The sequence below is a fragment of the Oryctolagus cuniculus genome, chromosome 6, assembly GCF_051225735.1.
Source record: "Oryctolagus cuniculus isolate XC-2025 breed Fujian yellow rabbit chromosome 6, ASM5122573v1, whole genome shotgun sequence".
Classification (NCBI taxonomy): domain Eukaryota; kingdom Metazoa; phylum Chordata; class Mammalia; order Lagomorpha; family Leporidae; genus Oryctolagus; species Oryctolagus cuniculus.
The window spans coordinates 29,073,531-29,100,411 of NC_142872.1; the positions used below are offsets into that span (position 1 = coordinate 29,073,531).

At 54.0% G+C, this 26,881-nt stretch overlaps 1 protein-coding gene across 1 annotated transcript in view; it reads left to right on the forward strand.

Moving 5' to 3' along the window:
- Window positions 1-12,574: 12,574 nt before the first annotated feature.
- CYSTM1 (cysteine rich transmembrane module containing 1) overlaps window positions 12,575-26,881 on the forward strand; it is a 75,984-nt gene continuing 61,677 nt past the window's right edge. Inside the window, exons 1-2 of the mRNA XM_089336172.1 lie at window positions 12,575-12,653; window positions 18,914-19,055. Of these exons, the coding sequence (XP_089192298.1) occupies window positions 12,575-12,653; window positions 18,914-19,055 (221 nt within the window). The remainder of the gene's footprint in view (window positions 12,654-18,913; window positions 19,056-26,881) is intronic.

Here is a 26,881-nt window from a genome sequence, read left to right on the forward strand (position 1 = left end):
GAGGGCAGGGACTGGGAAGCCGGGCTGAGTGGGAGGGGCAGGGGGAGGGGACAGGACGCAGACACACACCTGGTGGAAACTGGTTTGGTGCCTATCTTCCTCCTGAAACTGGACCTCAGACCCTCTTCCCCATCCCTCCACCGCACTCCCAGATAATCTGCCAGCCCCTCCGCATGCCCAGTCCCTCTCCTTGCTGCCTGTTGATTGGTGGCAGAAGGCCGCAGTGCCCTGCGTGGTCACTGACTGAAGTTTCCAGGCCAGCTGGCCAGGGGGTGGGGTTTCAGGCTGTGGGGCAGCTGCGTCCCAGCCTTCGGCTCCATCAGCCATCGGAGAAGGAGCCAGGATTGGGGCGTTTAATAAAAGAACTCCAGGAGAAGAGGGATGAGGCTTGGCACATTTACATCTGCACGCTTCCCCCTCCCTCAGCCTGCACTCCCCCGGTCCTGGTCCTCTGGCCTTCTCATTGTCAATGTCTGGCTAGAATATTCCCCCACCCCCCACCCAGAAGAGTGGCAGGGCTTGGGCAGCAAAGCTCTGGGCCTGAGACCCTTCCAAAGAAACAGCCATTCCAAATGCCTGGTCCTGCCTGGTCTTGGCTCCTCGTCCACTCCACACTCCAGCCTGGATCTGGGTGGGACAGGCTGCCCGGCTTCCAGGTAAGGACACCCTCGCTCAGGTGGCTGCAAGGCCTCCCACGGGAGCACTGGTAGAATGGCAGGAGGCAGCTGTCCAGCTCTCCATAGACTGGCTCAGACGAGGCCGAGGACCCCCCTGCTCCCTCTCAACAGAGTTGCAGGGCCTGTCCACAGAGCGGGCTCCTGGCCAGCAGGGGAAGAGGCAGATGCACAGTGCAGGAATCTTGAGCCAGGACTCAGTCTTCAGGAGCAATGGGATAGCCACGGACACCAACTGGCCTGAATGATCTCCTGTCCCTTGATCTCACCAGGAGAAGCCTGCCAGGTGGCTTCCCAGGGAGCACCAGGTGCCCATGGCGGATCGCAGGTTACTAACTGCAGCGGCAGCAGCTCACGTTGGATGAGGCTTTCCCTAGCTGTGCTCTTGGCATCCTGCTTTGCTTTCTGCTTTGTAGATGTGCAGGATTAACCCTTGGCTTGCTACACGTTGTGGAGCAGGAGCCTGGGACCCAGGAAAATGCTTTGTACATCTGCCTTCCTCCGGCGGCCCAGACCTTGGGGATGTGAGTCTTAAGCCTTCCCCCAGCCCTGCGGCCAGCTCCTCCACGTTCGAGGCAGCTATCAAGCTACCTTTGGTTGCCCCTGAGGCTCCAGCACAAAGAAAGGGGCCCTTCTGCTGCTGATTCCAATTCTGGTGTTGCAGGCAGGCAGTGCAGCGCAGAAAGGGACAGCAGCCCCGGCCTCTGATCCTGGTGGGCGCTCTTCTCTCACGTGAGTCAGTTAAATTCTCTTCACGTTACTGTGAATGTTTAACAGATTCAGATGCTGTCAGGTGGGACAGTGTTAAGGTATCCTGGGTGGATGCTGGGAACACAGTGGGGGATAGGTAATAGTATTCCTATCATCTCATTTTCAACTAATGTGCACTCTCAGAGTTAAACGCGTGCATTTTATTATTTCATCCTATTTAATTATTTAATCCTTACAGTGCTCTGACAGGTATGTGCTATTGTTATTCCCATTTTATAGCTTAGAAAGTGAGGCTCAGAGAACTGAAGTCACCTGCCTATGGTCACCCACAGCTGGCTAGGATTTAAATCAGGGCCAGTCTGCACCCAGGGTTCCTACCTTTTCCAACTTGTACTTCCCTTGCCCGTGAGCTCGTAGGGCAGGGGCACTGAAGACAAAACGTGGGTGCTGGGCTGGCCTCCCCCCTTGGCCAGCTTCCTTCTGCCTCTGTACACATTGTTTTTGGGGCCACGGTTGAGGGCAGGCAGTGAGGCATCCGGGTACCAGGGAAGCAGGTGGTGGCTCAGCTGCTCTCAAGCTCTGCATTGCTCGTGGCTGTGCAGCCCCCTCCCCAGACACCTGGGCTGTCTGCCTCTGCCCCCAACCATGGGCCTGGGTCGTGATTCCCTGCACAGCTGGCCCCTGATGGGCAGTCAGCAACAGACCATAGAGGGGCCCCTACAGCCAGAAGCGCCCTTGGAACCCAAAGCCAAGCACAACCACCTGAGCAGAGGACATACCCCAGGAGCCGGGCCTCAGTGTGGCAGCTGGATGTCCCTGGCTCCCCTGGACAGGTGCACTGTGAAGATCTGTGGCCACAAGGAGGGGACAGAGGGGACGGGGTTGAGTGGAAGGTCAGGGGCTGAAAATCCTGAGGCTTAGCAGAGGGGCAGCTCCAGGAGTGGGCAGTGCCCTGTCCATACCTGCAAGTTGTTATTTAAGTTATCTGAAAGGCAGAGAGACAGAAAAAGGGACAGAGATCCCACCTGCCAGTTCACTCCCCAAATGCCTGCAAGGGAACTGCAATCTCTCTCTCTCTCTCTCTGAAAATATTTATGTATTTATTTCCATTCTATTTGAAAGATCTCCCATCTGCGGGTTCAATCCAGGAATGTCTGCAACAGCTAGACCAAAGCCAGGAGCCGCAGACTCCATACAGGTCTCCTGCTTGAGTGGCAGGATCCTGAGTACTTGAGTTGTCAGCTGCTGCCTCCCAGGCGCGTTGTCAGGAAGCTGGATTGGAAGCAGAGGAGCTGGGCCTCGGAACGAAGCACCCGGACACAGCATGCCAGCCCCTCAAATGGCAGCCGGCGTAGGCCACTGCACCAGATGCACTCCCCACCGTCTCGTAATGCTACAAGGTGCGGCCACCACTCACTGGTGCATTGTAGCAGAGTGCTGCTCACACATAGGCCTTGTGTTCCAGGATCTCAGGCACCTCCGTCCCTCTCCAGTGGTGAGAAGGCACAAAGACACTTGGCAAAGAAAGTCCCCTGCACACAGCAGAGCAAGGGCCAGAGGAGATGGCCACAGGGCACTTAGTGCCTAGGGACAGCCAGCCCCAGTGGAGTCCCAGAGGGGTCAGCAAGGCTTCCTGGAGTGGAGGCTTAAAGGAAGAGTAGAGGGATGGCAGGGAAGCCCGGTGAGCGAGGCCCTGGGAGGCCTCCAAGGGCTGTTGCGGGAGAAATGGAGAGGGAGGCAGCCACGCAAGCAAAGAGGCCTGCGACTGGCCAGGTGCCCATCACAGCCCCTGAAGCAGGGCCTGCGGGTCTCCAAGCCCAGGAACCTGGGACAGCCAGACCCTGCCGCGGGTTCCCCTTCACGGACACACATATTGGACAGCGCCGTGACTCAGGCCTGGGAACCGGCCCGGGAACATTCCTGCCAGTCACAGCTCAGATTGCAAACTCAGAACCTCCACACATAAGCAGAGGGCTCCAGGCTGCTGGAGTGGGGGCTTCCATCTGCCCTGGTGATACCCCAGACCCTCCAAAGCCTGGAGACCCCAAGTTTATCCCTATATGATTTGGGGGTCCCAGATAGGGATGGAAATGGAGTCAAGACCCCCCCCTCTGCAGGAGGACATGAAAGACCCTGCCTCAGGAGCAGGACCTGGGAGGGAGCCCCATGCTCCAGGGCCCTGCTCTGGCTGCTGTTTCCAGAAAGGACTGGTGGCTAGGACTTCGGCCCTGGCCGCAAACAGCACCATGTTCTTGAGGGCAGATCTTTTCCTAAGGGAATGGCAGATATCTTAAGGACGTGACAACATGTCCCCAACTTCTACCTGCCATTGCGGAGGGCCCTGCCTCTTCCCCGTCTTCCTCTTTATCTCCTGCAGCTCCCTGCCGCCCAGATCGCTCTCCGACCCTAGCACAGGAAACAGATCTCTGGCACTGGCGAGAGGTAGAGGCCAAGCAGCAGCAAGAAGAGAGAGGCAGTCGGTGTGCCATGGCTGAGGAGCAGTCCTGGAACAGTCCCGGTTTGCTCTCTCCAGAAGAGTGTATCCCAGTGGGAAATGAGCAAGCCAGTGTGCCTACCGGGCAGAGAAGGAGAAGGGACATCATTTAGACGGAGAGGGGTGGGGGGGTGGGGGGCAGAGAAGGCCTCTCCACGGTCACACCAATACACCAACACCTCCGGTCGTCACCCAATTGCCCGATCGTAAGCAGAGAGGCAGTCCCGTTGCACCTGCCGGGAGTCGCCTCCCCCATCGTCCTCTCTCCATCACGGAAAAATGCTGCGGCCCACGGCCATTTTGCCGCTTGCTGGGGGAAGAGCTCCTGAGAGTGCAGACGCTGGCGACCTCGCAGTACAGGGGGAGGGAAAATAAATCTAATTTGGTTTTCTTGTTGCTCTTTGCTGAAACAGGAAGGGCAGGGTTCCCCCCACGCCCTGATCGGCAATGGAGCCGCCGGCCCCGGGCAGCCCTCCCCGCCCGCGGAAATGCAGTGCTCTGTCGCCACCTGGCGGGCGTGGCGGACAGCGCAAGGGGCGGCGTGCTGACCTGAGGTAGGATCCAGAACGCGGCTTCTTTCAGGCCCGGGTTCGAGTGCCTTCCTGGCCGGGCGGGGGTGCGCCGAAGCAGCGAGGGCGGATGAGGAACTGCTGCTTGAAAATCAACTGACTGGAGACGACAACGGCCCCATTGTGTCCGGGACCTTGACCTTGATTTCCTGCCACTCTCATCCCCGGAGGGGCATCGGCTGGACCCGATTGGCCGCGAGTGCGACCGGCGGCCGGGGGCGGGCAGCAGGGTCGTGCGTTCCCCGGAGACCGCGACGCCGGCTGCCCCGGGCCGGGAGCTGCGGGGTGGGCGGCCGATGCCCCTGGGAGTCGGGCCGGCGCCGCGCGTCACGGGGATCTCTGGCGCGGGCTCGGCCCCACCCCACGCCCGTGGTAAAATGCGGACCAAGTGGGACCCGCCCTCGTGCGGCGGCCACCTGTGAAGTGGTGCCTGCGGCTGGTGTGCTCGCCGGGCTGAACGTGGAGATTCCGCGGAGTTCCTGAGGCGACCCGAGACTGTTTGCGCAGCGCCCGCTGACCCGCACCTGGCCCGCACCGCCACTGTGGTCGTCGTCCCCATCTCTATGGCCCCTGTCACTGGGTCCCCGACCCGAATCCGAGGGCAGGATAAACGCGCTATTCCCCCTCTCTCTCCCACTGAAGCCGGCTGAGAACGCTCTGGTCCCCTGAAGCCCGCGGGGTTTTTTAAAGGAGCGCATCTGGCGCCTTGCCCCCGCCTCGCCCCTTCCCCTTCTTCCCCCCCATCCCGCACCCCCGTATCTGACCCCGCTGCACCGCTCGCCCCACCGCCCACCTGGCGCTTCTCCCCGCCTCAGGGACCCCTCGCGCGGCGGTCCCGGGGTGGGGGCGAGGCCAGCAGCCTAAGGGGAGCACGGGGACGCTGGGCGAAGCGCGATGCCCCTCCCCTAAGCCGTGCACCTGCTGACAGCTACTGCGTTCAAGTACCGTGAAGACAGCAGGTGCCTGGAGAGGCGTGCCCTGAGAAAGCCCCTAATGTCTGTTTAGCATTTCAGGTATGCAAAGGAGCTTACCAACACCCTTCTTTTCAAAATGAGTTGGTCTCCACAGCGGGCGGGCGCAGGGAAGTTTGGTTTTGGGTTGTTAGCCTCCGGTGCAAGGTAAAGAACTTCACCTGGGCCTCCGTGGTGGCAGCCAGGTACCGCGAGGGCGCCCCCCCCCCCCATCCAGAGGGCACCAGGACTCCAAAGGACCTCCCTGCTCCAGAGCCTGGGGCCGGAAATCCGCCAAACCTGAGACAAGGATAGACCACGGGTTTGTTCCACAGGCCCCAGGGGCACCTGCTGTGGGCTGCCTGCTTCACAGAGCACCACAGAGCCCGAGGCGGCCAGGTGAAGCCGCTTGCTGCAAATGCCACCTAAGACTTTCCAGTGCTTTGAAGTACAATAAGCAAGTCTAACATAATATTCCTCACAGAGCTCACGTTTTAGTGGTTCTGCCCGCGGCACTGTTTTGTTTTGGCTTTTTCAATATTTATTTATTTGACAGGCAAAGTTACAGAGAGGCAGAGAGAGAGAGAGAGGTCTTTCATCCACTGGTTCATTCCCCAATTGGCTGCAACAGCCAGAGCAGAACTGCTCCGAAGCCAGGAGCTTCTTCTGGGCCTCCCACGTGTGTGCAGAGGCCCAGGCACTTTGGCCATCTTCCACTGCTTTCCCAGGCCACAGCAGGGAGCTGAATTGGAAGTGGAGCAGCTAGGTCTCCAACCTGTGCCCATATTGGGATGCTGGCACTGCAGGCAGAAGCTTTACCCAGCATGCCACAGCACTGGCCCCATTGTTTTTAAGATGTATTTATTTATTTGAAAGGCAGAATAACAAAAAGGGGGGAGGGGAAGGGAGAGGGAGAGGGGTCAATCCTCCATCCATTGGTTCACCCCCCAAATGCCTGCTATAGTCAAGAGTAGGCTGGGTTGAAGCTAGGAGTGTGGAACTTCATCCAGGTTTTTCATGGGAGTGGCAGGAGCCCAAGCACTGGGGCCATCCTCTGCTGCTTTCCCAGGCAGGGAGCTGGATTGGAAGCAGAGCAGCCAGGACTCACACTGGCACCTGGATGTGGAATATGGGATGCTGGCATCACTGGTGGGCTTAACTTGCTGCACCACAATGCAGCTCCATGATTTGTTTTGTCTTTAAATATAGAGGGGGCTGGCGCTGTGGCGCAGTGAGTTAAGCCCCTGTCTGCAGCGCCAGATCTAGACCTGGCTGCTCTATTTCCAATCCAGCTCCTTGCTAATGAGCTTGGGAAAGCAGCGGAAGACAGCCCAAGTCCCTGGGCACCTGTACCCACCCGGGAGACCTGGAAGAAGCTCCTGGACTAGTCCTGGTCATTGCAGCCATTTGCGGAGTGAACCAGTGGGTGGAGGATCTCTACCTGTAACTCTTTCAAACAAATAATCTAGAAGTTAATACATTAAAATTTACCTTCTTAGTATATAGTTCTATGAATTTCACAAGCACATGCAAATGTGTACTCAACACCACAATAAAAATGCAAAACATTCTCATCACCCTAAACTTTTCCTCTTGCTCTATTTTTTTTAAAAGATTTACTTATTTATTTGAAAGGCAGAGTTATAGAAAGGCAGAGACAAAGAGAGAGAGAGAGGTCTTCCATCCACTGGTTCCACTGGTTCACTCCCCAGATGGCCACAACAGCCAGAGCAGCACCGATCTGAAGCCAGGAGCCAGGAGCTTCTTCTGGGTCTCCCACGCGTGTGCAGGGGCCCAAGGACTTGGGCCATCTTCTACTGCTTTCCCAGGCCATGTATAGAGCTGGATGGGAAGTGGAGCAGCTGAGTCTCAAACCAGCACCCATATGGGAATGCCAGCACTGCAGGGGGCGGCTTTACCTGCTACACCAGTGCCGGGCCCCCTCTTTTTTTTTTTTTTTTTTTTTAAGATATTTTATTTATTTGAGAGGCAGAAACAAAGAGAGATCTGCCATCTGCTGGTTCACTCTCCAAATGGCCACAACAGCCATGTGGGTGCAGGGGCCCAAGGACTTGGGCCATCTTCTGTTGCTTTCCTAGATGCATAGCAGGGAGCTGGATCAGAAGTAGAGTAGCCAGGACTCGAACTGGTGTCCATATGGGATGCTGGCACTACTGGTGGTGGCTTAACCCACCACACCACAACGCCAGTCATATCTCTTGCTCTTTATTAATCAAGTCCTTGCCTCCCCCTTAGCCACTGGCAATCACTGATCTGATGTCTGTTCCTATGGGTTCACTTTTCCCCGAGCGTGATAAGCACAATCTTACAGTGTGTAGCCTTTAACATTTTTGTAACAGATGTGTAAAAATTGTACATATTGGCCAGTGCTGCGGCTCACTTGGCTAATCCTCCACCTGCGGCGCCAGCACCCCAGGTTCTAGTCCCAGTTGGGGCGCCGGTTCTGTCCTGGTTGCTCTTCTTCCAGTCCAACTCTCTGCTGTGGCCCGGGAGGGCAGTGGAGGATGGCCCAAGTCCTTGGGCCCCTGCACCTGCATGGGAGACCAGGAGGAAGCACCTGGCTCCTGGCTTCGGATGGGTGCAGCGCGCACTGGCCATAGCAGCCATCTGAGGGGTGAACCAACGGTAGGAAGACCTTTGTCTCTCTCTCACTGTCTAACTCTGCCTGTCAAAAAAAAAATTGTACATATTTCTGGGGTACTGTATGATGCTTCACTGTGTAGCCTTTTAAGTCTGTCATCCTGCACTTGCCCTAATACTTTCGGGATTCACCCGTTTTCTGGTACAGCTCAGTGTTTCATTCCTTTCCTTTTCTTTCAACTTTTTAGAAAAATTTTCAAACATATAGAACATAACTCTGCATTTCATGCTGTTTTTAGTGGTATGTATACACAGGCACGAGAGGAAATCTGCTGAATCATGTTGTGAGTAAGCCTCAGACGCTGTGACTCCTCACCTCCAAAACTTCAGCATACCTCGCCCGAGAATGCTGGCATGTGACAGGCACACACGGTGACACCAGAGACAGCTGGCAAGAGTCCCCACAAGTCCTCTAACACTTGTACACGTGCAAATTTCCCCAATTAAAAAAAAAAAGTTATTTGTAATCTTTTTTGAAAAAAGACTTGATTTGATTTAAGCAGAATGACACAGAGAGAGGGAGAGACAGAGGGAGAGAGAGATCTTCCATCTGCTGAATGACTCCCCAGATTCCTGCCACAGCTGGAGTGGGGCCAGACAAGGCCAGGAGCTTGTAACTCCATCTAGGTCTCCCACGTGGGTGGCAGGCAGGAACCTGAGTTCTTGAGCCATCATCTCCTGTCTCCCAGGCCAGTTAACAGGAAGCCAGCTCAGAAGTGAGGGAGCCAGGACTCAACCCCAGGCTTCCTGTTAACATGGGCTGTGGGCGTCCCCAGTGGCAGCTTAACCTGCTGTCCCACAACTCCCACCCCAGTGTAACCTTTTGAGGTGAAATTTTCCACCAAGCATAACGCCCTTGAGCTCTCTGAAAACTATTGCATTTGTTACCAGCAGCTCATTCCTTTTGATTGATGAGTAGTGTCCTCACGCCGGTGTCCCGCAGCTGAGCCACTTCCAGTGGGAGAGGATGTGGTGCGATCAGAGACAAAGTCCCTGTGAATACCTGTGGGCAGGGTTTTCTGTGAACATAATTTCTTTGGCTTGGGTGACTCCCCAGGAGAGAGCTTGCTGGGTTACCTGCTAAGTGCATATTTACCTTTATGAGAATGGCCAACCTCCACACTGATTGTACCATTTCACTCTTCCCCTGGCAGGGTGTAAGAGGTGCGGATGCTGTACGTCTTTGCCTGCACTGGGGATTGCCACTTCTTTTGTTTTATTTGGTCTTTAGGTTAGCCTTAGACTCCTGAAATGGTATCCACACAGCTTTCAGACATAGATAAGACTAAGTCACAACCCCTGTGAAAGTCCTCTGCTGGCCTCCGGTCACACTCAGTAAACTTCCGACTCATTTCCAGGGCCTGCAGCAGCCTCTCTCCCAGCCTCCAAACTGTGCCACAGCCACAGAGGCCGTCTTGCTGATTCCCCAGCACCCCAGCTTGTTGCTCCCCAAGCTCTCCACTTGCAGTCCCTGGCATCCAGAGGCCTCTCTCCCTGGGTGTCTGGGTGGCTCAGCTCCCCACGCTGTTAACTTTTTGTCCAGTGTCAGCTCGTCGGAGGCTTCCCCGATGGTCACAATGGGCCCCACCAGTGCACACCTCCTCCCTGTTCTTGTCCCCTGTGCAGTGTCGTTACGGCACTTACCATCTGATACAAGATCATGCCCGTGGGTGACTTGTCTCCTGAGTCTGGGGCTTGGTTTTGGTCTGCCCCTCTGCAGTGCGTGCCACATGTGCATGGCATCAGTACGCCTTTGCTGAGTGGGCATGCGGGGGAACCTCCATGAAGTCTCCTCTCCTCCTTCTGTCCCTGCTATTACCTGGCTGTCCTGCAGCTGCAGCTGGGAGCAAGGGGAACACTGGGTTCAGTTGCCTTCTGCTCGGGGCTTCTCTCTGAACCCAAACCCTGCAGCCTGGGCATCTCAGCAAGTTCACCCTGCTGGGGCAGCTTCTGGCCAATGGTGCTGGAGTTATACTTCCTTCTCTGGCTTACTATTTTGAAAATTAGCCCAATTACTTGGCCATCTTCCCAGCTATTCCACCTCTGATCTTGCTCCCTGCAAATGTATCCTGGGAGGCAGCAGATGATGGGTCAAGTGCTTGGGTCCCTGCCACCCATGTGGGACAACGAGATGACATTCTGGGGTCTTGGCTTTGGCCTGTCTCAGCTCTGGCTATTGCAGCCTTTTGGGAAATGAACCAGCAAATGGAAGATCTCTCTCTCTCTCTCTCTCTCTCTCTCTCTCTCTCTCTCTCTTTCCCTTTCAAGTAGATGAAAACAAACATTAAAAAAAAATATTGCTCTGCTCTACCTCTAATCGTAAGAGCCCTGTTCCTGGGAGGAAGGAACACTGCCCACAGAGGTGGTGCCTTTTCCCACCCTGTGTGTTAGCATTGGATGGTATCTTTCTTTTCTTCTTCTTCTTCTTCTTCTTCTTCTTCTTCTTCTTCTTCTTCTTCTTCTTCTTCTTCTTCTTTTTTGGATTTATTTATTAACTTGAAAGGCACAGTTACACAGAGAGAGAAAAAGAAAATCTTCTATCCTCTGGGCTACAATGGTTGGGGCTGAGCCGGGCCAAAGCCAGAAGCCAGAACTCCATCCAGGTCTCTGACGTGGGTGCAGGGACCCAAGGACTTGGGACATCTACTGCTGCTTTCCTAGGCCATTAGCAGGGAGCTGGATCAGAAACGGAGCAGCCAGGACTGGAACAGGTGCTCATATGGGAAGTTGGCGGCAGCAACTTAGCCTGCTGTGCCAAGGCACCTGCCTCAGACAGTACCTTTCGGTACAGTCATGTTCCTACAGCATTGCCAATGCTTCAGCTATGCCTATGCTATGATGGCTCCATTAAAAACCCAAGGGACAGGCTTCAGAGAGTTTTCAGATGGCTGAACATGAGCCCAGAGAAGGCATGGGAGCGCCATGCCCCTCCCCCACACCTGGCCCTGTGCATCCCATCACCTCTGTCCCCTGTAAGGTGCTTTACAACAAACTGCTAAATATGTTTCACTGAGTTCTGTAAGCTGTTCAGGCAGATTCACTGAGGCAGAGCAGGGCTGTAGCCAGTTGGCCAGATGCCCCGGTGAAACATACTGGGGCTTGGTGCTGACATCTATAGTGGGGGGGAGGGGCAGGCTGGTAGACACGGGCATTTGGCCTCATGATTATGATGCTCACATCCCATGCTGGAGAGCCTGGGGTGCAAGTCCTGGCTCCTCTTCTGAGTCTGACTTCCTGCCATTGCAGACCCTGGGAGGCAGTGATGATGGCTCCAGCCACTGGTCCTTAGCACCCACATGGGAGGCCTGGCGTGCATTTTCAGCTCTGCTCTGGCCCTGGCCTGGGCCCTGTCTCGGCTGCTGTGGGCATCTGGGAAGTGAACCAGCAGAGGGGAGCTTTCGCTCTTTGTCTGTCTCTGTCCCTCCTCTCAACTTTTTTTTTTTTTTTAAAGATTTACTTATTTATTTGAAACGCAGAGTTAAAGAAAAGGGGAGAGAGAGAGAGCAAGATTTTCCATCTGTTGGTGCACTCCCCAAATGGTTACAACAGCCGAGGCTGGGACAGGCCGAAGCCAGGAGCTTCTTCCGGGTCTCCCATGTGAGTGCAGGGGCCCAAATGTTTAGGCCATCTGCTGCTTTTCTTAGGCACATTAGCAGGGAGCTGGATTGGAAGTGCAACAGCCAGGACTTGAACTGGTGCCCATATGGGACGCCAGCACCACAGGTGGAGGCTTAAGCTTCTACGCCACAATTCCGGCCTCTCAATTTTTTAAAAATTGTTTTGTAAAAAGTGGGGAGGTGGAGGTGGATGCTACTGGGGTCTGAGCCCTCAGCCCACGGGATCTGCTGTGGGTCCCGGGAGATGATGTCGTGTCCACTGCCAAGTTGCTTGCTGTGGGGAGAAATCCCCATGCCCTTTGAGGTCACAGAACTGATCTGTGTTGACTGCGGGTTTCGAAACACAAATCACTCAGTGTCCATCCACAGGCAAACGGATCAGCCACGCGACGTTCAGACACTGGCTTACGACTCAATAATTAATAAGGAACAAAATGCTGATAAATACTCTACTAGGAATGAACCATGCGAACATTATGCCGAGTGCAGGGAGTTGGTTCGAGGGGGTGCCCGTGCCTGAGTAGACCGAAGTGGAGTTCCCCAACAAGCAGAACTACTCCGTGGGGACAGGAGCAGGGATGCTCAGGGAGGGGCAGTGTTCACCGCAGAGGGGGCTCGGCTTGGGAAAATTCTACAGGTTACAGCCTGGTCCGTGTGTGGGTTTGTCAGAGCTCATCTAGCGCTTCACCCTAAATGAATGCATATTATTGTATGTAAATTATACTGCAATAGGGCTGATTTTAGAGAGTAGCTGTGATAAGCCTTGGCTACAGAGGGAACAATGGGAAGGGGGACTGCTTTCCATTGGTTGAGAAGAGCTGACACCTGAGCACAGCTCTGGCTATGAAGAGGAAGCCAGCCACGGAAAGAGGACAGGAGGCCACTGCAGGCAAAGGGCATGGCAGCAACAAGAGCCCGGATTAGGAAGGCGCTTGGTGAGCTTGGGACCGGACCAAAGGCCATTGTGACTGGACGAGGTGGGTGGAGCAGAGAGTGATGTGAATAGGGTGGAGAGGTGAGTGGGAGCCAGATCGGGTAGGGCCTTATCAGCCCTGATAAAGGTTTGGAGTTTGAAATGAATAACATGCAAATCCCTCGTGGTCTGGTGGGGCAGAGGCACATGTGGAAATAGAGGTAACTCAGAGTGGTGGCTGATACGTTTGGGAAGAGCACAGGGCTGGAGGAGGGAGTGGTCAGTGCTACCTGGGGACGTCTGTGAAGGCTTCCCAGAGGAGGTGGTATTTTAGATGACTTGCAGGATAGCAGAGGGAAAGGGGATTCTGGTGGAAGCTGCTGTGTCTGTAGCATGCAGCATGGCACGAGGGGACTTCAGAAAGCTCGTGGAGGCTGGTGTTGTTGCACAGCGGGTTAAGTGGCCACCTGCAATGCTGGCATCCCGTATGAGTGCCTGTTCCATTTGCAATCCAGCTCCCTGCTAATAGACCCTAGAAAGTGGTGGAAGATGGCCCAAGTACCCGGACCCCTGCTACTCTCATGGAAGACCTGGATGGAATTTCAGGCTTCTGGCTTCCGCTTAGCCCAGCCTCAGCCATTGCAAATATTTGTGGGATGAACCAGCAGATAAAATCTCTCTCTCTCTCCTCTCTCTCTCTGTAACTCTCCCTTTCAAATAAATAAATAAATCAAAAAAAAAAAAAAAAAAAAAAAGGAAACTTGAGTCTGGTGTTATAGTGCAGTAGATTAAGCAGCCATTTGCATATGGGCACCAGTTTGTGTCCCGGCTGCTCCACTTCCGATCCAGCTCCCTGCTAATGCGCTGGGAAAGCAGCAGAGGATGGCCCAAGTACTTGGGCCCCTGCACCCACATGGGAGACCCAGAAGAAGCTCCTGGTTTCTGGCTTCGGCCTGGCTCAGCCCTGGCCATTGTGGCTATTTGGAGAGTGAGCCAGCGGGTGGAAGATTTCTCTCTTTCTCTGTAACTCTGCCTTTCAAATAAATAAATCTTTAAGAATACTTTTCTAAATTTGTTGCCTAGTTTTTCATAATGTGCATTTTCCATGAGCTTTCTGAAGGCTCCTTATATATGTTTAAGTGGAGTTTCCCTGTGGGAGGCAGAGGGGCTTTGAGATTCTTGTCCAACTTGATCCTGCTGGGGGGTGAGCAATCTTGAAGCATAGGAGGCTGGGAGTATCAGGGCCACATTCGCAGTGCAGAGCCAGACCCGCAGGCAGAGAGCAAGCCTGCTGTCCTGGTGTGAGATCCCAGGAGGCAGCCAGAAGAAACACTCTCTGCCACAAGATGCCTGGGAACAGATCTGGCGTCTCCAGCAGGCCCTGAGTGCTCCCGATCCTGTGCCCCTCCTTCCACCACAGCCTTGGTCCTCATGAAGATCCTAGGCCTGGCACCCGGAATTCAGAAGTAGTGGATCTTGGAGGCTTCCCAGGAATGTGCTTCCATAACAAGGTGCCGTGCTCTGATACAGGTGAACTCCACACCTTCCAAGTGGCCACTTGGGCTCTCCAGGGGCAGGATGAGCACAGCCTTGCCCAGACAGTGCCCGAGATTCAGGCTAAAGTGACATCTTAAATAAAGTGTGTGTCTCGGCTGCAGCTGAAGAATTGCAAGAAAGTGGCTCTAGTCGTCTGTGTCACCGGGGCTCCTGATCACCTGTCCAAGGAGCCACAGAGGTAAGTGGTGGTGCCAAGATCTGCCTCTTAACCCACCCCTTCTGCTGGGGGGGGAGGCTGCAGGAGCAGGAAGACAAGCTCTGTGTACAGGGAGCCCTGCCCCAGCCCAGCATTCCACCTGATGACCCATCCCACATCTCCGTGTGGTTGGCCCTGTCCTGCCCACTTTATGCATGAGGAACCCAAGGCTCAACAAGGTTCAATAGAACACTTACTCCATTTTATAGGGCGAAGCATTGCCTAATTCCAGAAGTGAATATAAAGATTATTATTTTTTTTTTTCTAAAAAAAAAGGTGTTCAGTACATTGTATTGGCTCCCAGTGTGAGGATAGAGGGGAACCAGGGCTGGAACACTGGTCTCAGACAACTCTGATCATAGCTCTGCTTTGCCCCTTGAATGGGAAAGTCTCTTCCTCTCTTAGTCTTAAATGATCTTCCAAGCAAGGGGGACAGTGGTGCTATACAAATTCTCTATCCCATTCCTTTCAGAAGGTATCCAAGTCCCTCCTGTGTGTGGCTTCCAAAGGTTCCCAGGATCCAGAGGAGCTGGGTTTTTTTTCTCAACACAGAGATCTTCCATCTGCTAGCTCAATTCCCAAATACCTGCAACAGCCAGGGCTGGGCTGCACCAAAGCTAAGAGTTGGGAAGTCAATCCAGGACTCCCACGTGGGTGGCAGGCACCCAACTGCTTGAGCCATCATCTGCTACCTCTCAGGTAGTGCATTAGCAGGAATACTGGCTCAGCGGTGGAGTAGGAAGGACTGGAACTTGGTATTCTGATACAGGATGTGGGCATCTCAAGTGGCAACTTGACCTCTGCGCCAAACGTCTGTCCCTGGAGCTGGGATTCAGAGCGTCATGGTGAAAATGGATGTGTAGGGGGCCGGCGCTGTGGCTCACTTGGTTAATCCTCCGCCTGTGGCACCAGCATCCCATATGAGTGCAAGGTTCTAGTCCCAGTTGCTCCTCTTCCAGTCCAGCTCTCTGCTGTGGCCTGGGAAAGCAGTGGAGGATGGCCCAGGTGCTTGGGCCCCTGCACCCGCATGGGAGACGGGGAGGAAGCACCTGGCTCCTGGCTTTGGATCGGTGTAGCTCCGGCTGTTGTGGCCATTTGGGGAGTGAACCAATGGAAGAAAGACCTTTCTCTCTCTCTCTCTTTCTCTCTCTCTCTCTCTAACTCTGCCTGTCAAATAAATAAAAAATCTTAAAAAAAAAAAAAAAGAAAGAAAATGGATGTGTAGGGTCCCAGCCAGGAGGACTTGCCCGTCTTCTAAGAATCTTCCATTTGTGTCACATACCTCAGCTTCATCCAAGCAACAGAAGGAGGTGGTGGAGGCGGCAGCAGCAGCAGCAGCAGCAAAGCTGTCCCCAGTGCGCTCCGGCACTGTTTTGCTGTGATGAAATGCACATGGCATATGGTTGCAGAGTTACTATCTTGAGAGCGAATAGAAATGGGATTTTTCATGAGCCAGGTTTCCCTTCCCTTTCTGAAACCATTCTGGTAGTAAACAGAGGTTTTCTGATCTGATCTAAGGGTGGGAATTCCTGTACACTTTTTACGCAAGACGGTTGCCTTGCAGAGTTTCAGTCTGTCGATGGCGCAAATGGTTTTCAGCCACAGAAGCTATGCCGCGCACCCCTCCTCTGCCTCTTCACAGGCCAGAACAGGAAGAGGAGCTGTCACCACAAATGCGCTCTGGAGGGGAGGGCCCACGTGTGTCGTGATGTGGCTGCCATCCGTGGGCAAGCAGGGTGGGAAAAGGAGCGGCTGTCTGAGTGTGGGAGGCCGCAGCGCGGACCAGGAAGCTAGCAGAATGTCACTTTTGGGAGGAGAATCATTCTGAAACTAGTCTTGTGTGCTGACAGCGTAATGATCATTATTAGGGCCTCAGATATAACACGAAGTCCGCCCTGAAGTTAAATTTTCCCTTTCAGATAAGTGTGGCCTGCCAGCCCAGTGTGAGGTGGTTCTAGGCCAGCCTCCTCCACGTGGGGGGTGGGAGTACTCCAGCTGCTCCTGCCTTTTACCTTTCACTGTGGACCTGTCTTGGTAAATAAAGGCTCCAGCTTTTCCACCTTAATCTTTGAAGATCAACCTGAGAAACAGGTGGCGTCGGCACTATAGATGTGTTTGCGGTTTTCTTTTTATTTATTTATTTATTTATTTTATTTTTTGACAGGCAGAGTGGACAATGAGAGAGAGAGACAGAGAGAAAGGTCTTCCTTTGCCGTTGGTTCACCCTCCAATGGCCGCCGCGGCCGGCGCGCTGCGGCCGGCACACCGCGCTGATCCGATGGCAGGAGCCAGGAGCCAGGTGCCTTTCCTGGTCTCCCATGGGGTGCAGGGCCCAAGCACCTGGGCCATCCTCCACTGCACTCCCGGGCCACAGCAGAGAGCTGGCCTGGAAGAGGGGCAACCGGGACAGAATCCAGCGCCCCAACCGGGACTAGAACCCGGTGTGCCGGCGCCACTAGGCGGAGGATTAGCCTAGTGAGCCGCAGCGCCGGCTGTGTTTGCGGTTTTCTACCTGCATTTAGTTGTGTCAGGGTTGCCATCTGGAACCCTGCCTCCCCACAATCCTTCCTGGACACTGTGTGGTCTCTCACGGTGGGGCAGATCTGGGGCCTGAATTATGCCCAGACTTTCATTTTTATTTTTAAGATTTATTTATTTGAAAGGCAAAGTTATAGAGAAAGAGAGGGAAAGACAGAGTTTGTCCATCTGCTGGTTCACTCCCCAGATGGCCACAAAGGCTGGGGCTGGGCCAGGATGAAGCCAGCAGCCAGGAGCTTTATCTGGGTCTCCCATAAGGGTGCAGGGGGGCCCAAGGACTTGGGTCATCCTCAGCTGCTGTCCCAAGCACATCAGCAGGGAGCTGGATTGAAGTGGAACAGCTAGGATTCAAACTGGCGCCCATATGGGATGTGGATGATGCAGGCAGCGGCTTCACCCGCTACCTCACAATGCCAGCACCTATGCCCAGACTTTTCAAAAAAGATTTATTTATTTGAAAGGCAGTTGTGGGGGTTGGGGGGAGAGTGAAAGAGAAAGAGAGAAAGAGAAAGAAAGAGAGAAAGAAAGAGAGAAAGAGAGAGAGAGAGATTTTCTATCTGTTGGTTCATTCCCCAAATGGCCACAAAGCCCAGGACTGGCAAAGCCAGCAGCTCCGTCCAGGTCTCCCACATGGCTGGCAGGGGCCCAGGTACTGGGTCCAACTTCCACTGCCTTCCCAGGCACATTAGCAGGGAGCTGGTTCAGAAAAGAGACAGGTGGGATGCTGGCATCGCAGGTAGCACTTAACCCACTATGCCACAACACCAACCCACACCCAGACAGATTCCGTTTGACTTCTCTAGTGTCTTGAAAATGGGTTTTCACATCCAAATCCTGTTTGCCAGTTACTCTTGAAAACTCAGAAAACCTGGCTACCCTGAGCCATGTGCCCCTGTAACATGCGGCTGGAGCTGAATAATAGTTGCTTCTGTTGCAGTTTGCTTTCTGGTTTACCATAGCCTCCACGACTCCATCTCATCCTCCTCCTCGCCCTAAGAGAAGATATGGGTATATCTGAACCCCATCACTTCCTGTGGCTCCTTTCGCAGGTGCCCACAGCTCTCTGAAGCCTGATTCCAATCCTTGAGAAGGAAGGAATAATAAGACGAGATGTGCAGAGCCTAGCATAGAGGAAGCACACTCTGAGCCCTGGGCGTGCTTGTTTATTGGTGCCTCTTACTATTTCTCATCAGTGACACAGATGAGACTTGATGATGGTCTACACATGGACACAGCTATTAGAATGCAAGCTTCATACAAGCAATAAATTTTAATTTTATTTATTTTTCATTTATTTGAAAGGCAGAGTAGAAGAGAGAGAGATTTTCTATCGACTTTGTTTATTTCCCAAGTGACAGCAAAATCCAAGCCTGGGCCAGCCCAAAGCAAGAGTCCAGAACTCATTCCGGGTCTCCCGTGCAGGAGGCAAGGACTCAGGTGCTTGAGTCATCACCAGCTGCTTCCCAGGATCTGTATCAACAGGAAGCGGGATTGCAGGTGGAGCCGGGACTCAAACCCAGGCACTCTGGTATGGCAGGCAGGTGTCCCAAGCCAAGTCTTAGCCACTGCACCAAACACATCCCAGAATTGTAAAAATGTGTCTGTTTTGCTTCTTTGAATAGTCCCTGGCACAGGATGGGGACTCAGTAATTGTGTTGAATGAATGTGTGGATTTAAGGTTTTCCTGACTGCTGCCCTCACGTGGTAAGTTATTGTTGATCCATTTTACAAGTGTCAAGGCAAATGGACAGGCTGATTATTTCCCATTTACATGCGTTGATTTTCTTTTCTGAATTCTTTAACACATTCAAAAGCCAGGAGACGCCTCAGAGTTCACAGGAACTTGTCGGTCAAGTCCTGGCCTGGGAGAAAAATGTATTTCCTGCGGGACTGGTTTGCTAAGATCCCTATCAGAACACCAGGCCACTTCAAGACACAATTTAAAATGCATGCATTTATGTGATGCCTCTTGAGAACTCAAGGCATTGTACAAACACATGGAGCAAAAGCGTGGCGTGCTCCCTGGATCTCAGGAGTGTTTCCACCTGAAGGGGGAGTGCACTTAAGTAAAACCGACGGTGCTCCTAAGGCAAGATGGCAACTTGGTTCAGCCTCGGAGTGCTGGAATGGCGCCCCGCTGGCGGCAGGCAAAGTTCCTGGAAATATCGAGAGGAGGTGAGTGGACTCCCGAGGGGATGGGAGCCTATTAGAATATTGTAATGTGTGAGCCTGCAGGAACTGACCGTGGACTTGTGGTTTCAGTGGTAGTGGCCTGCAGGGCTCAGCTGTGCTTTTTGTTCGCTCAGCATGCAGTCTTCCTCCTTGTGCTGTCAAGTTCACTTTTTCTTGAGAAGCCGTCCCTTCCGCCCTTTCAGTTGTGGGATTTTCCGGAGGCTGAGTTCACTGCCAGCTCTGCAGGAAACGTGGAAGCAGCCAAGATGTTACAATCCCCTGGCCACAGTCACACTTTCTGAGAAAAGCAAATGACCTGTCAATCTAGACGTCAGCTTTCTTAGAACTCTTGGGAAAGAGCAGGTCTTCTGTCTGCTGTGAGAAGGTAATCATGACACTCTCAGAGGGACAGCCTAAAGCGGAAGTGATGGAGGGAGAAGAGAGCTGACAGGGAGGAAAAGGAGAAGAGAGGTGATTTCTGCTGGCGGTGTTTGAGTGCCTAGATCCAGCTATGCCTGAAGCTCAGATTCACTCCTAGCTTTTTGGTTTCATTAACCTAAAAACATTCTCTCTCTCTTTCTTAATCTGATTTGCATAGTGCTTCAGCACTTGCAGCAGAAACACTTCTGACTCGAAAACTGGGATTTGAACATGGAGAACAGAAAGAGGCAGAACCGGGGACTCGTTGCTCAGGGGAGAAACAAAGCCTTGGACCATGGCCCGAAGCAAACTAATGACTTCGCTTCTTTCTCCTTCACACACACGGTGAAGCCCCTCGGAGTACCGGACTAGGAAATGCTGGCAGAGGGCAATGTTTTTTCCTCAGTTCTTTAGCACACACGTGAGAGAAGCTTCCGGCCATTCCTCCCTGGTTTGCATCCACGTGCGCTGGCTGCCCTTTCACATCCGTGTCTGTGTGTGCCTCGATGGTGGAGGGGATGCTGTAGGAAGCCGGAGGCCGGGTCTTAGTGGACGTCTCCATCCTTAACGGAGGGGAGTTCTGCTGGTGTGGCCCACCGAGCCACAAATCGCTGTTCAGTCTGTGCAGCAGCGAGAGACACCCCTCCAGCAGGGCGGCGGCAGGCCTGAGCGTGCGGCCCCATTGCCCCATGGGTGCTGTGGTTGGGCAGCCCTTCCCCTTCTCAGGAGGGGTTGCTTCTAGTCCCTATCAGCCCTTCTTTGTCCTTTGCAACTACATGCTTGCCATGGCCCTGCCCTGCCCTCTGACCCAGGCTGGACACTGCCGCCCAGTGACTTCACAAAACCCCGCATTCCAGGCCCGTTTCCCATTCAAGGACCCTCAGTGGCTCCCTATAGTTTTCATTCAGAATCATTCCTCTTCTGTTCAGCCCTTCGTGAAACTCACGCTAGGGACGGGCATTTGGTGCAGGGCCTGAGTCACCACCCAGGATGCTGGCATCCCCAGTCAGAGTGCCTGGTCCGAGTCCCAGAGAGTCCTGTCTTCTGATCCAGCTTCCTGCTTCTGTGCACCCTGCGAGGCAGCAGATGATGGCCCAGGCGACGGAGTCCTTGCCACAAACATGGCAGACAGAGGTGAGTTTCAGGCTTCTGGTTTCAGCCTGGTTCAGCCTTGACTGTCAGAGGCATCTGGGGAGTGAACTAGCAGGTGGAAGATCTATCTGTCTCTGTCCCTCTGCCTTTCAAATGCAAAATTAGCAAAATAAACAAATAAAACTAATACTTCTAACAACAGCTAATGGCTTGGTATATCTGCTATGTGCCAGACACCATGATTAGGTTTTATAGGTTTTTCTCAGTTCATTCTCAAAATGACACTATAAAGCAGATACCAATCTTATCTCTGAGAAAACTAACACACAGAGAGGTTAATAGGGATAGAGTCGCAAGGCGACTCTTGCATTCTGGAGTCAGACCCCACAGTCCTAACTGAAGTATTTTTTTCTCCAATGCTCTTCCACAACCTGCTATGTCTCTTTTTCACTTTCCTCCACGATTTGCAGGCTTCCATAGTCTCCTTGGGCTGGTCCTTTGGCCATATCCACCATTCTCTAATTTTATTGTCTTTGCTTATTTGTTTAATCATTCAATCATGCACTAATTCAACACAACATCCATGAGGCTGATCTACGCCAGATAATTTCATTGTTATCTCTTCTCATTCATTCAGCAAATATTTACTGAGTTCCTGCCCCAGGGCTCAGGTCCTCCCTCTGGCCCAGAATGCTCTCTTCACCCACCCCTTTTTCAAGTCCTGCCTATAATTCAAGGCTCTGTTCCAGACCCTTCCTCATATATCCCAATGCATCAGGCAATGCAGCTGGCACAATGACCCCTTCCTTGAATGCTGAGGGCACAGAAAGGCATGACACAGTTTAACATTCGGTTTCACAGTGGCCTGGCAAGGTCTAACGTGGCCTCACCCTTAGCAGTCAGATGCTTGGAGGACCACACTGGATGCATGACCCTTTCATATCCATCGCAGCGCTGAGAGCGCATTAAGCATCCAAGCAACATTCCTTCACCTAACTGTTGTGGGAACAGATGGGATACAATGAAAAGAGTTTTTCTTTCTTTTTTTTTTTTTTTTTAAGATTTAATTATTTATTTGAAAGGCAGAGTTACAGAGAGACAGAAATAGAGGGAGAGACATTGAGATCTTGTACTAGCTAGTTCACTTCTCAAATAGCTGCAATGACCAGGGCCGGGCCAGGCTGAAATCAGAAGCTTTTTCTGGTCTCCCACATGGGTGCAGGGGCCCAAGCACTTAGGCCATCTTGTGCTGCTTTCCCAGGCACATTAGCAGGGAGCTAGATTGGAAGTGGAGCAGCCAGGACTCGAAGCAGTGACTGTGGGATGCCAGTGTTTATCTGCTATGCTACAATGCTGGCCTAGATAGTTTTTTAAATACTCCTTTAAAAAATATTATGAGGAGGGCCCAGTGCTGTGGCTTAGCGGGTAAAGGTGCACTTGTAGTACCAGCATCTCATATAGGTGCCAGTTTGAGTTCCAGCTGCTCCAGGTGCTTGGGCCCCTGCACCCTCGTGGGAGACTTAGCGGAAGCTCCTGTATCCTGGCTTCATTTCTGTGGCTGCTGCAGCTAATTGGGGAGAAAACCAGTGGATGGAAGACTTTCTCTCTCTGCCTCTGTATAACTCTGCCTTTCAAATAAAAAAGAAATCTTTTAAAACTACTATGAATCTAGATTCTCTTTTTTTACCCTGTAATTTGCCTAAAGTTTATGATAGTCTAGTGATGTAGTAAGCCTGAAGTTCAAAGAAGGTGGGAAACTTGCCCAACTTGACAAAATGGATAAATCCCAGGGCACAGGCTCCCAAACGCTGCACCATTCTGCCTCCACAACCCTGAAATGGTTCTCTTGAATGAATAAATGTTGTTGTTGTTGTTGTTTTTAATGAGAAAGGGACTTGGATATTTCTCTCTCTCTCTCTCTCTCTCTCTCTCTCTCTTTTGACAGGCAGAGTGGACAGTGAGAGAGAGAGAGACAGAGAGAAAGGTCTTCCTTTTCTGTTGGTTCACCCCACAATGGCCGCTGCGGCCTGTGCACCGTGCTGATCCGAAGCCAGGAGCCAGGTGCTTCCTCCTGGTCTCCCATGCGGGTGCAGGGCCCAAGCACTTGGGCCATCCTCCACTGCACTCCTGGGCCACAGCAGAGAGCTGGACTGGAAGAGGGGCAACTGGGACAGAATCTGGCACCCTGACCAGGACTGGAACCCGGGGTGCCGGCGCCGCAGGTGGAGGATTAGCCTATTGAGTCGTGGCGCTGGCCCTTGAATGAATAAATGTTGAAAATTCATTGCAACTTCTGTGGTTGTTGGACTTTCACAGAAAATATGCTTTCCAGGGGTTTGTACTCAGATATTTTTCTTTAACATTTTTTAAAAATTTGAGCGAGACCTCCCATCCTTAGTTCACTTCCCATATGCCCACAATGGGTGGGGGTGGGCCAAGACCAAAGCTGGGAGAGTGAGGAACATCAGCCAGGTCTCCCACATGGGTGACATGAACCCAACTACTTGAGCTGTCGCCACAGCTTTCCACAGTCTGCATTAGCAGGAAACTGGATCGAAAGTGGAGCTGAGACTGGAATAAAGCACTCCAAGTGTGGGATGTGGGCCTCTCAGCTGATGGGCTACATGGCCACTCCCAGACTGCTCTAGTGAAGGAACCTGATGAAACTCCAGGAACTGCGACATATGGCCGGCTGCTTAGCCCTGGGATGTGAGGTCAAAATCTGACAGCCATGTGGGGTGGAGACACAGAAATCTTCCATCCACTGGTTCACTCCCCAAATGTCTGCAATAACCAGGGCTGGGCCAGGCTGAAGCCAGGAGCCTGGAATTGTATCTGGATGTCCGACATGAGTGGCAGGGATCCAAGTACTTGAGATGTTATTTGCTGCTTCCCAAGGTGCACACTGGCAGCAAGTGGAGGAGCCAGGACTCAAGCCAGGCCATCTAATATGGGACACGGGCGTGCCACGCAGTGATTTAATTGCTGTACGATGCCCCTGGACCCCTGAGTTTTTACCCGCCTGACAGCACTCCTTCCTCAGCAATGGAGGTAAGGATGGGGGTGAGGCATGTGCTGGACCTACCAGCTCAGCAGAAGGGGAGCGGTCAGGGCCGCAGTGAGAAGTCTCAGCATCATGCCCCCTCCAGCACACGCCTGTGTGTCCTAGCTGCCGCTCAGCTTTCCTCCCTTCCAGAGCCGTCACCCCTGATCTGTACCCCATCTCCACCTTGCTCTGTACGGATTACAGGCCCACCTCGTACCAGGGGCCTGCCAAACCTTTCAGCCCAAAGCCTTAGAGTCTCGGGCACCGGCAGAGGGCAGTCATGGATGTACCCGCTGCTGCTCTTCCCTCTCGGTCTGCAAAGGCTGACCTTTGCCCCTGCAGGCCCAAAGATGGTTTTTGGGGATGGCAAGGAGGACCTTCAGTGCTCAGAGGCTGACGCACTCTGCTGCCCTTCCGTGACAGCCTCTGAAGCACCTGGGAGAGGTCAGCAGCGCCCCGCTCTGCCCCCTGCGGGTTCCTGTGCCTCCACCTCACTCTGTAGCCTCTCCGCCTCCCTCCCCACGATGCTCTTGCAGCTCTCCCTGCGGCCCTCGCGACCTTGCAGCCCCCTCCCAAATGCTGCCCGCTTCTGCTTGCTTTCCAGCTACTCCCCTATTCCCTGGACCCCTCAAACCGCATTCAGGGCCAAGCCCATCCCTCTGCCTCTCCCTGGCCTCCGGTTGGAGCTCTCCTCACGTGGGCCAAACATTCCAGCTCCGATGGCCTCCAGCCTGGCCCGACTTTGCTCCTCCAGAGCTGGGCTCGCAGTTTCAATCTCTTTCCGCCACTTGACATATGGCTCCTTCCGTCCAAAGCCATGATTCTTCTCCACACAACTTCTTCATAACTGTCTTCTTTCCCATTTATATGCTATTTTTAAAGATTTATTTATTTATTTGAAAGGCCAAGTTACAGAGAGGCAAAGGCAGAGGCAGAGAGAAAGAGAGAGAGAGAAAGAGAGAGAGGCCTTCCATCTGCTTGTTCACTCCCCAAATGGCTGCAGTGGCTGGACCTGGGCCCATTCAAAGCCAGGGGCCTGGAGCTTCCTCCAGGTCTCCCATGTGGGTGCAGGGGCCCAAGGACTTGGGCCAAGATCCACTGCTTTCCCAAGCACATTAGCAGGAAACTGAATCAAAAGTGGAGTAGCCAAGACTCAAACTGGTGCCCACATGGGACGCCGGCACTGCAGGCAATGCCTTTACCTGCTATGCCAAAGTCCTGGCTCCTATGCTATTTCTTTTTTAAAAATAAATGTATACAAGTCAAAAAGTTCCACTTAAATAATAAACAGCACAAGTGGTACCTATCAGACACACTGCCCATACACTGACCTCCAGGGTCATGTCTCTACCAGCCTGGCATTGTCCATTGCCTGGCATCCAGTGCTGGTATTAAAGTAGCTTTCTGATCCAAGATCCCACATTCTGAGAGGGAAAGACAACATACATGAAAACTTCGCAGCGGTGCAGGGAGTAGGGGAGTAAAACAGCTGGATCTCGGCAGGAAGGGAAGGCCGGAGGTAGGCACTGGCCCGCACAGCGAGGCCACCCTGGGGAGTTAAAATTTCACTGTGAAGCCGCCGATCTATCTGGGAAGACTGGAGAGTCACAGAGATGTAGGCGTAGCGTTAGAGCATACGGTCTGCGAGCCACGCACTGGTCGGGCCCCGCAGGGACACAGGCGCTGCCTTCCGGGCACCGGCAAAGAACCGATCCAACCTGAGGGGCGTGCCTGTTGGAATCTCGGTTTCCGTCGCAGCTCCGACGCCAGGGCAGCGAAGCCAGAGACAATCTGGCGTTCCTGCGGCGCTGACAGCCGCTGAGCGTTCCCCAGGGCGCCCGGCGGCCGGGGGCGGGGCTTGTGCTGTGACGCCGCCCCACGCCTCGCCCCGCCCCGCGCGCGTTGCCAGGGTGATCAGGTGACTCGGGGCTCGCAGCGCTCCGGGCGGCCGTGACGTCAGACGAGCGGCGGCTCTTCACCAGCGAGCGGCAGGTGCTGTGCGTTCAGTGTCGTCTCGCACGGTCTCCTCAGGTGCCCGGCCAGCTGAAAGAGAGGAGAGGTGAGGCGCGGCGGACCCGGGCCCAGCCAAACCCGGACGAGGGAGGGGCGAGGCGCGGACACGGCGCGTCTCGGGCTGCTGCTCCTCAGAGGGCGCCCCGAGAGCCGGCGGGCGCTGGGGCGGGGGCTCCGGCTGAGGCGCGCGGTCCTTGCTGAGGGACCCGGCGGCAGCCTGCCCTGTGCCCACCGGGCGGCCCACGACTGTTCTGGGGCTCTCCGCGGTGGGCTGAGGGGCTCCGGGTTCCTGCGGGTCTCGCGTCGGGAGGACTCGGCGGGCTCGGAGCGGGATTCGCCCCACCCGGTCTCGGGAGACGTCCGGGGGAGGCTTGGGCTGCGGTTTCCCAGGCGTTGCTGTAAGTGCTCCAAGCTGGGCCTGCTGGGGGTAGGAGGCCGAGAGGGAGCCGGGGGGGCGGGGACGGACTGGCCTCGGGGAGCAGAACCGGGTTCTCGGTGGCCTGGGGTGGACGAGAAGGCGTTGCGAGCGGAGGGATCCTGGCAGCTGTTGCGAGCGAAGACCGGGATCCGAGTAGACCTGTTGGGGGAGGTGAAATCTGAGCGCCGTCCGGAGGGGTGGGAGTCAACCTCGGGCGGGGGGGGGGGGCGGGGGGGGCGGGGGGGACGGAGCTGGAGGAGTCGAGGGAGGGAAGGGGCCAGGCGCCTTGCGCTGGGGTAGAAGGAAAACGGTTTGGTAACTGATTGGACTTCGTGCTGCGGCGGTGTGGGGAAAGTTCGGAGAATTATGTTAGCGCCGACTGGGAAAAACTGCTGAGTGCCCAGCTGAGGCAGCCTGTGCCGCGGGGAGCCATTGAAACGGCGGCGGGAAGCGGGCTGGGGGGACGCTGAGGAAGTTGATGTGACAATCCGGAAAAGAGGTGACAACACTTGAACTCTTGTCTAATAGCATTCTTGGAACCGTGCTTATGAAATATTGATAACAGACAGGGTGGGGGCACGGGCAACCAGGTGCGGTAACACCTCAGCCATTGTTAACAGGTTTTAAAGACTCCTTCTTGTAGGAGAAAGGGCACAGCCCACAGCAGCGCATTTTCATGGATCTCATTTGACTGGATTTAATGACCAGCTGGGGGCTGGGCTTCCGTCAGTCTGCGAGGAGGTGGTAATGTCGATAGTTCTGGCTCTTGAGAGGTTTGCCTGCCTCACAAACACTGCCTCTCCCTAGGGTGAAATCCAAACCCCAGGAGACTGGAGACTG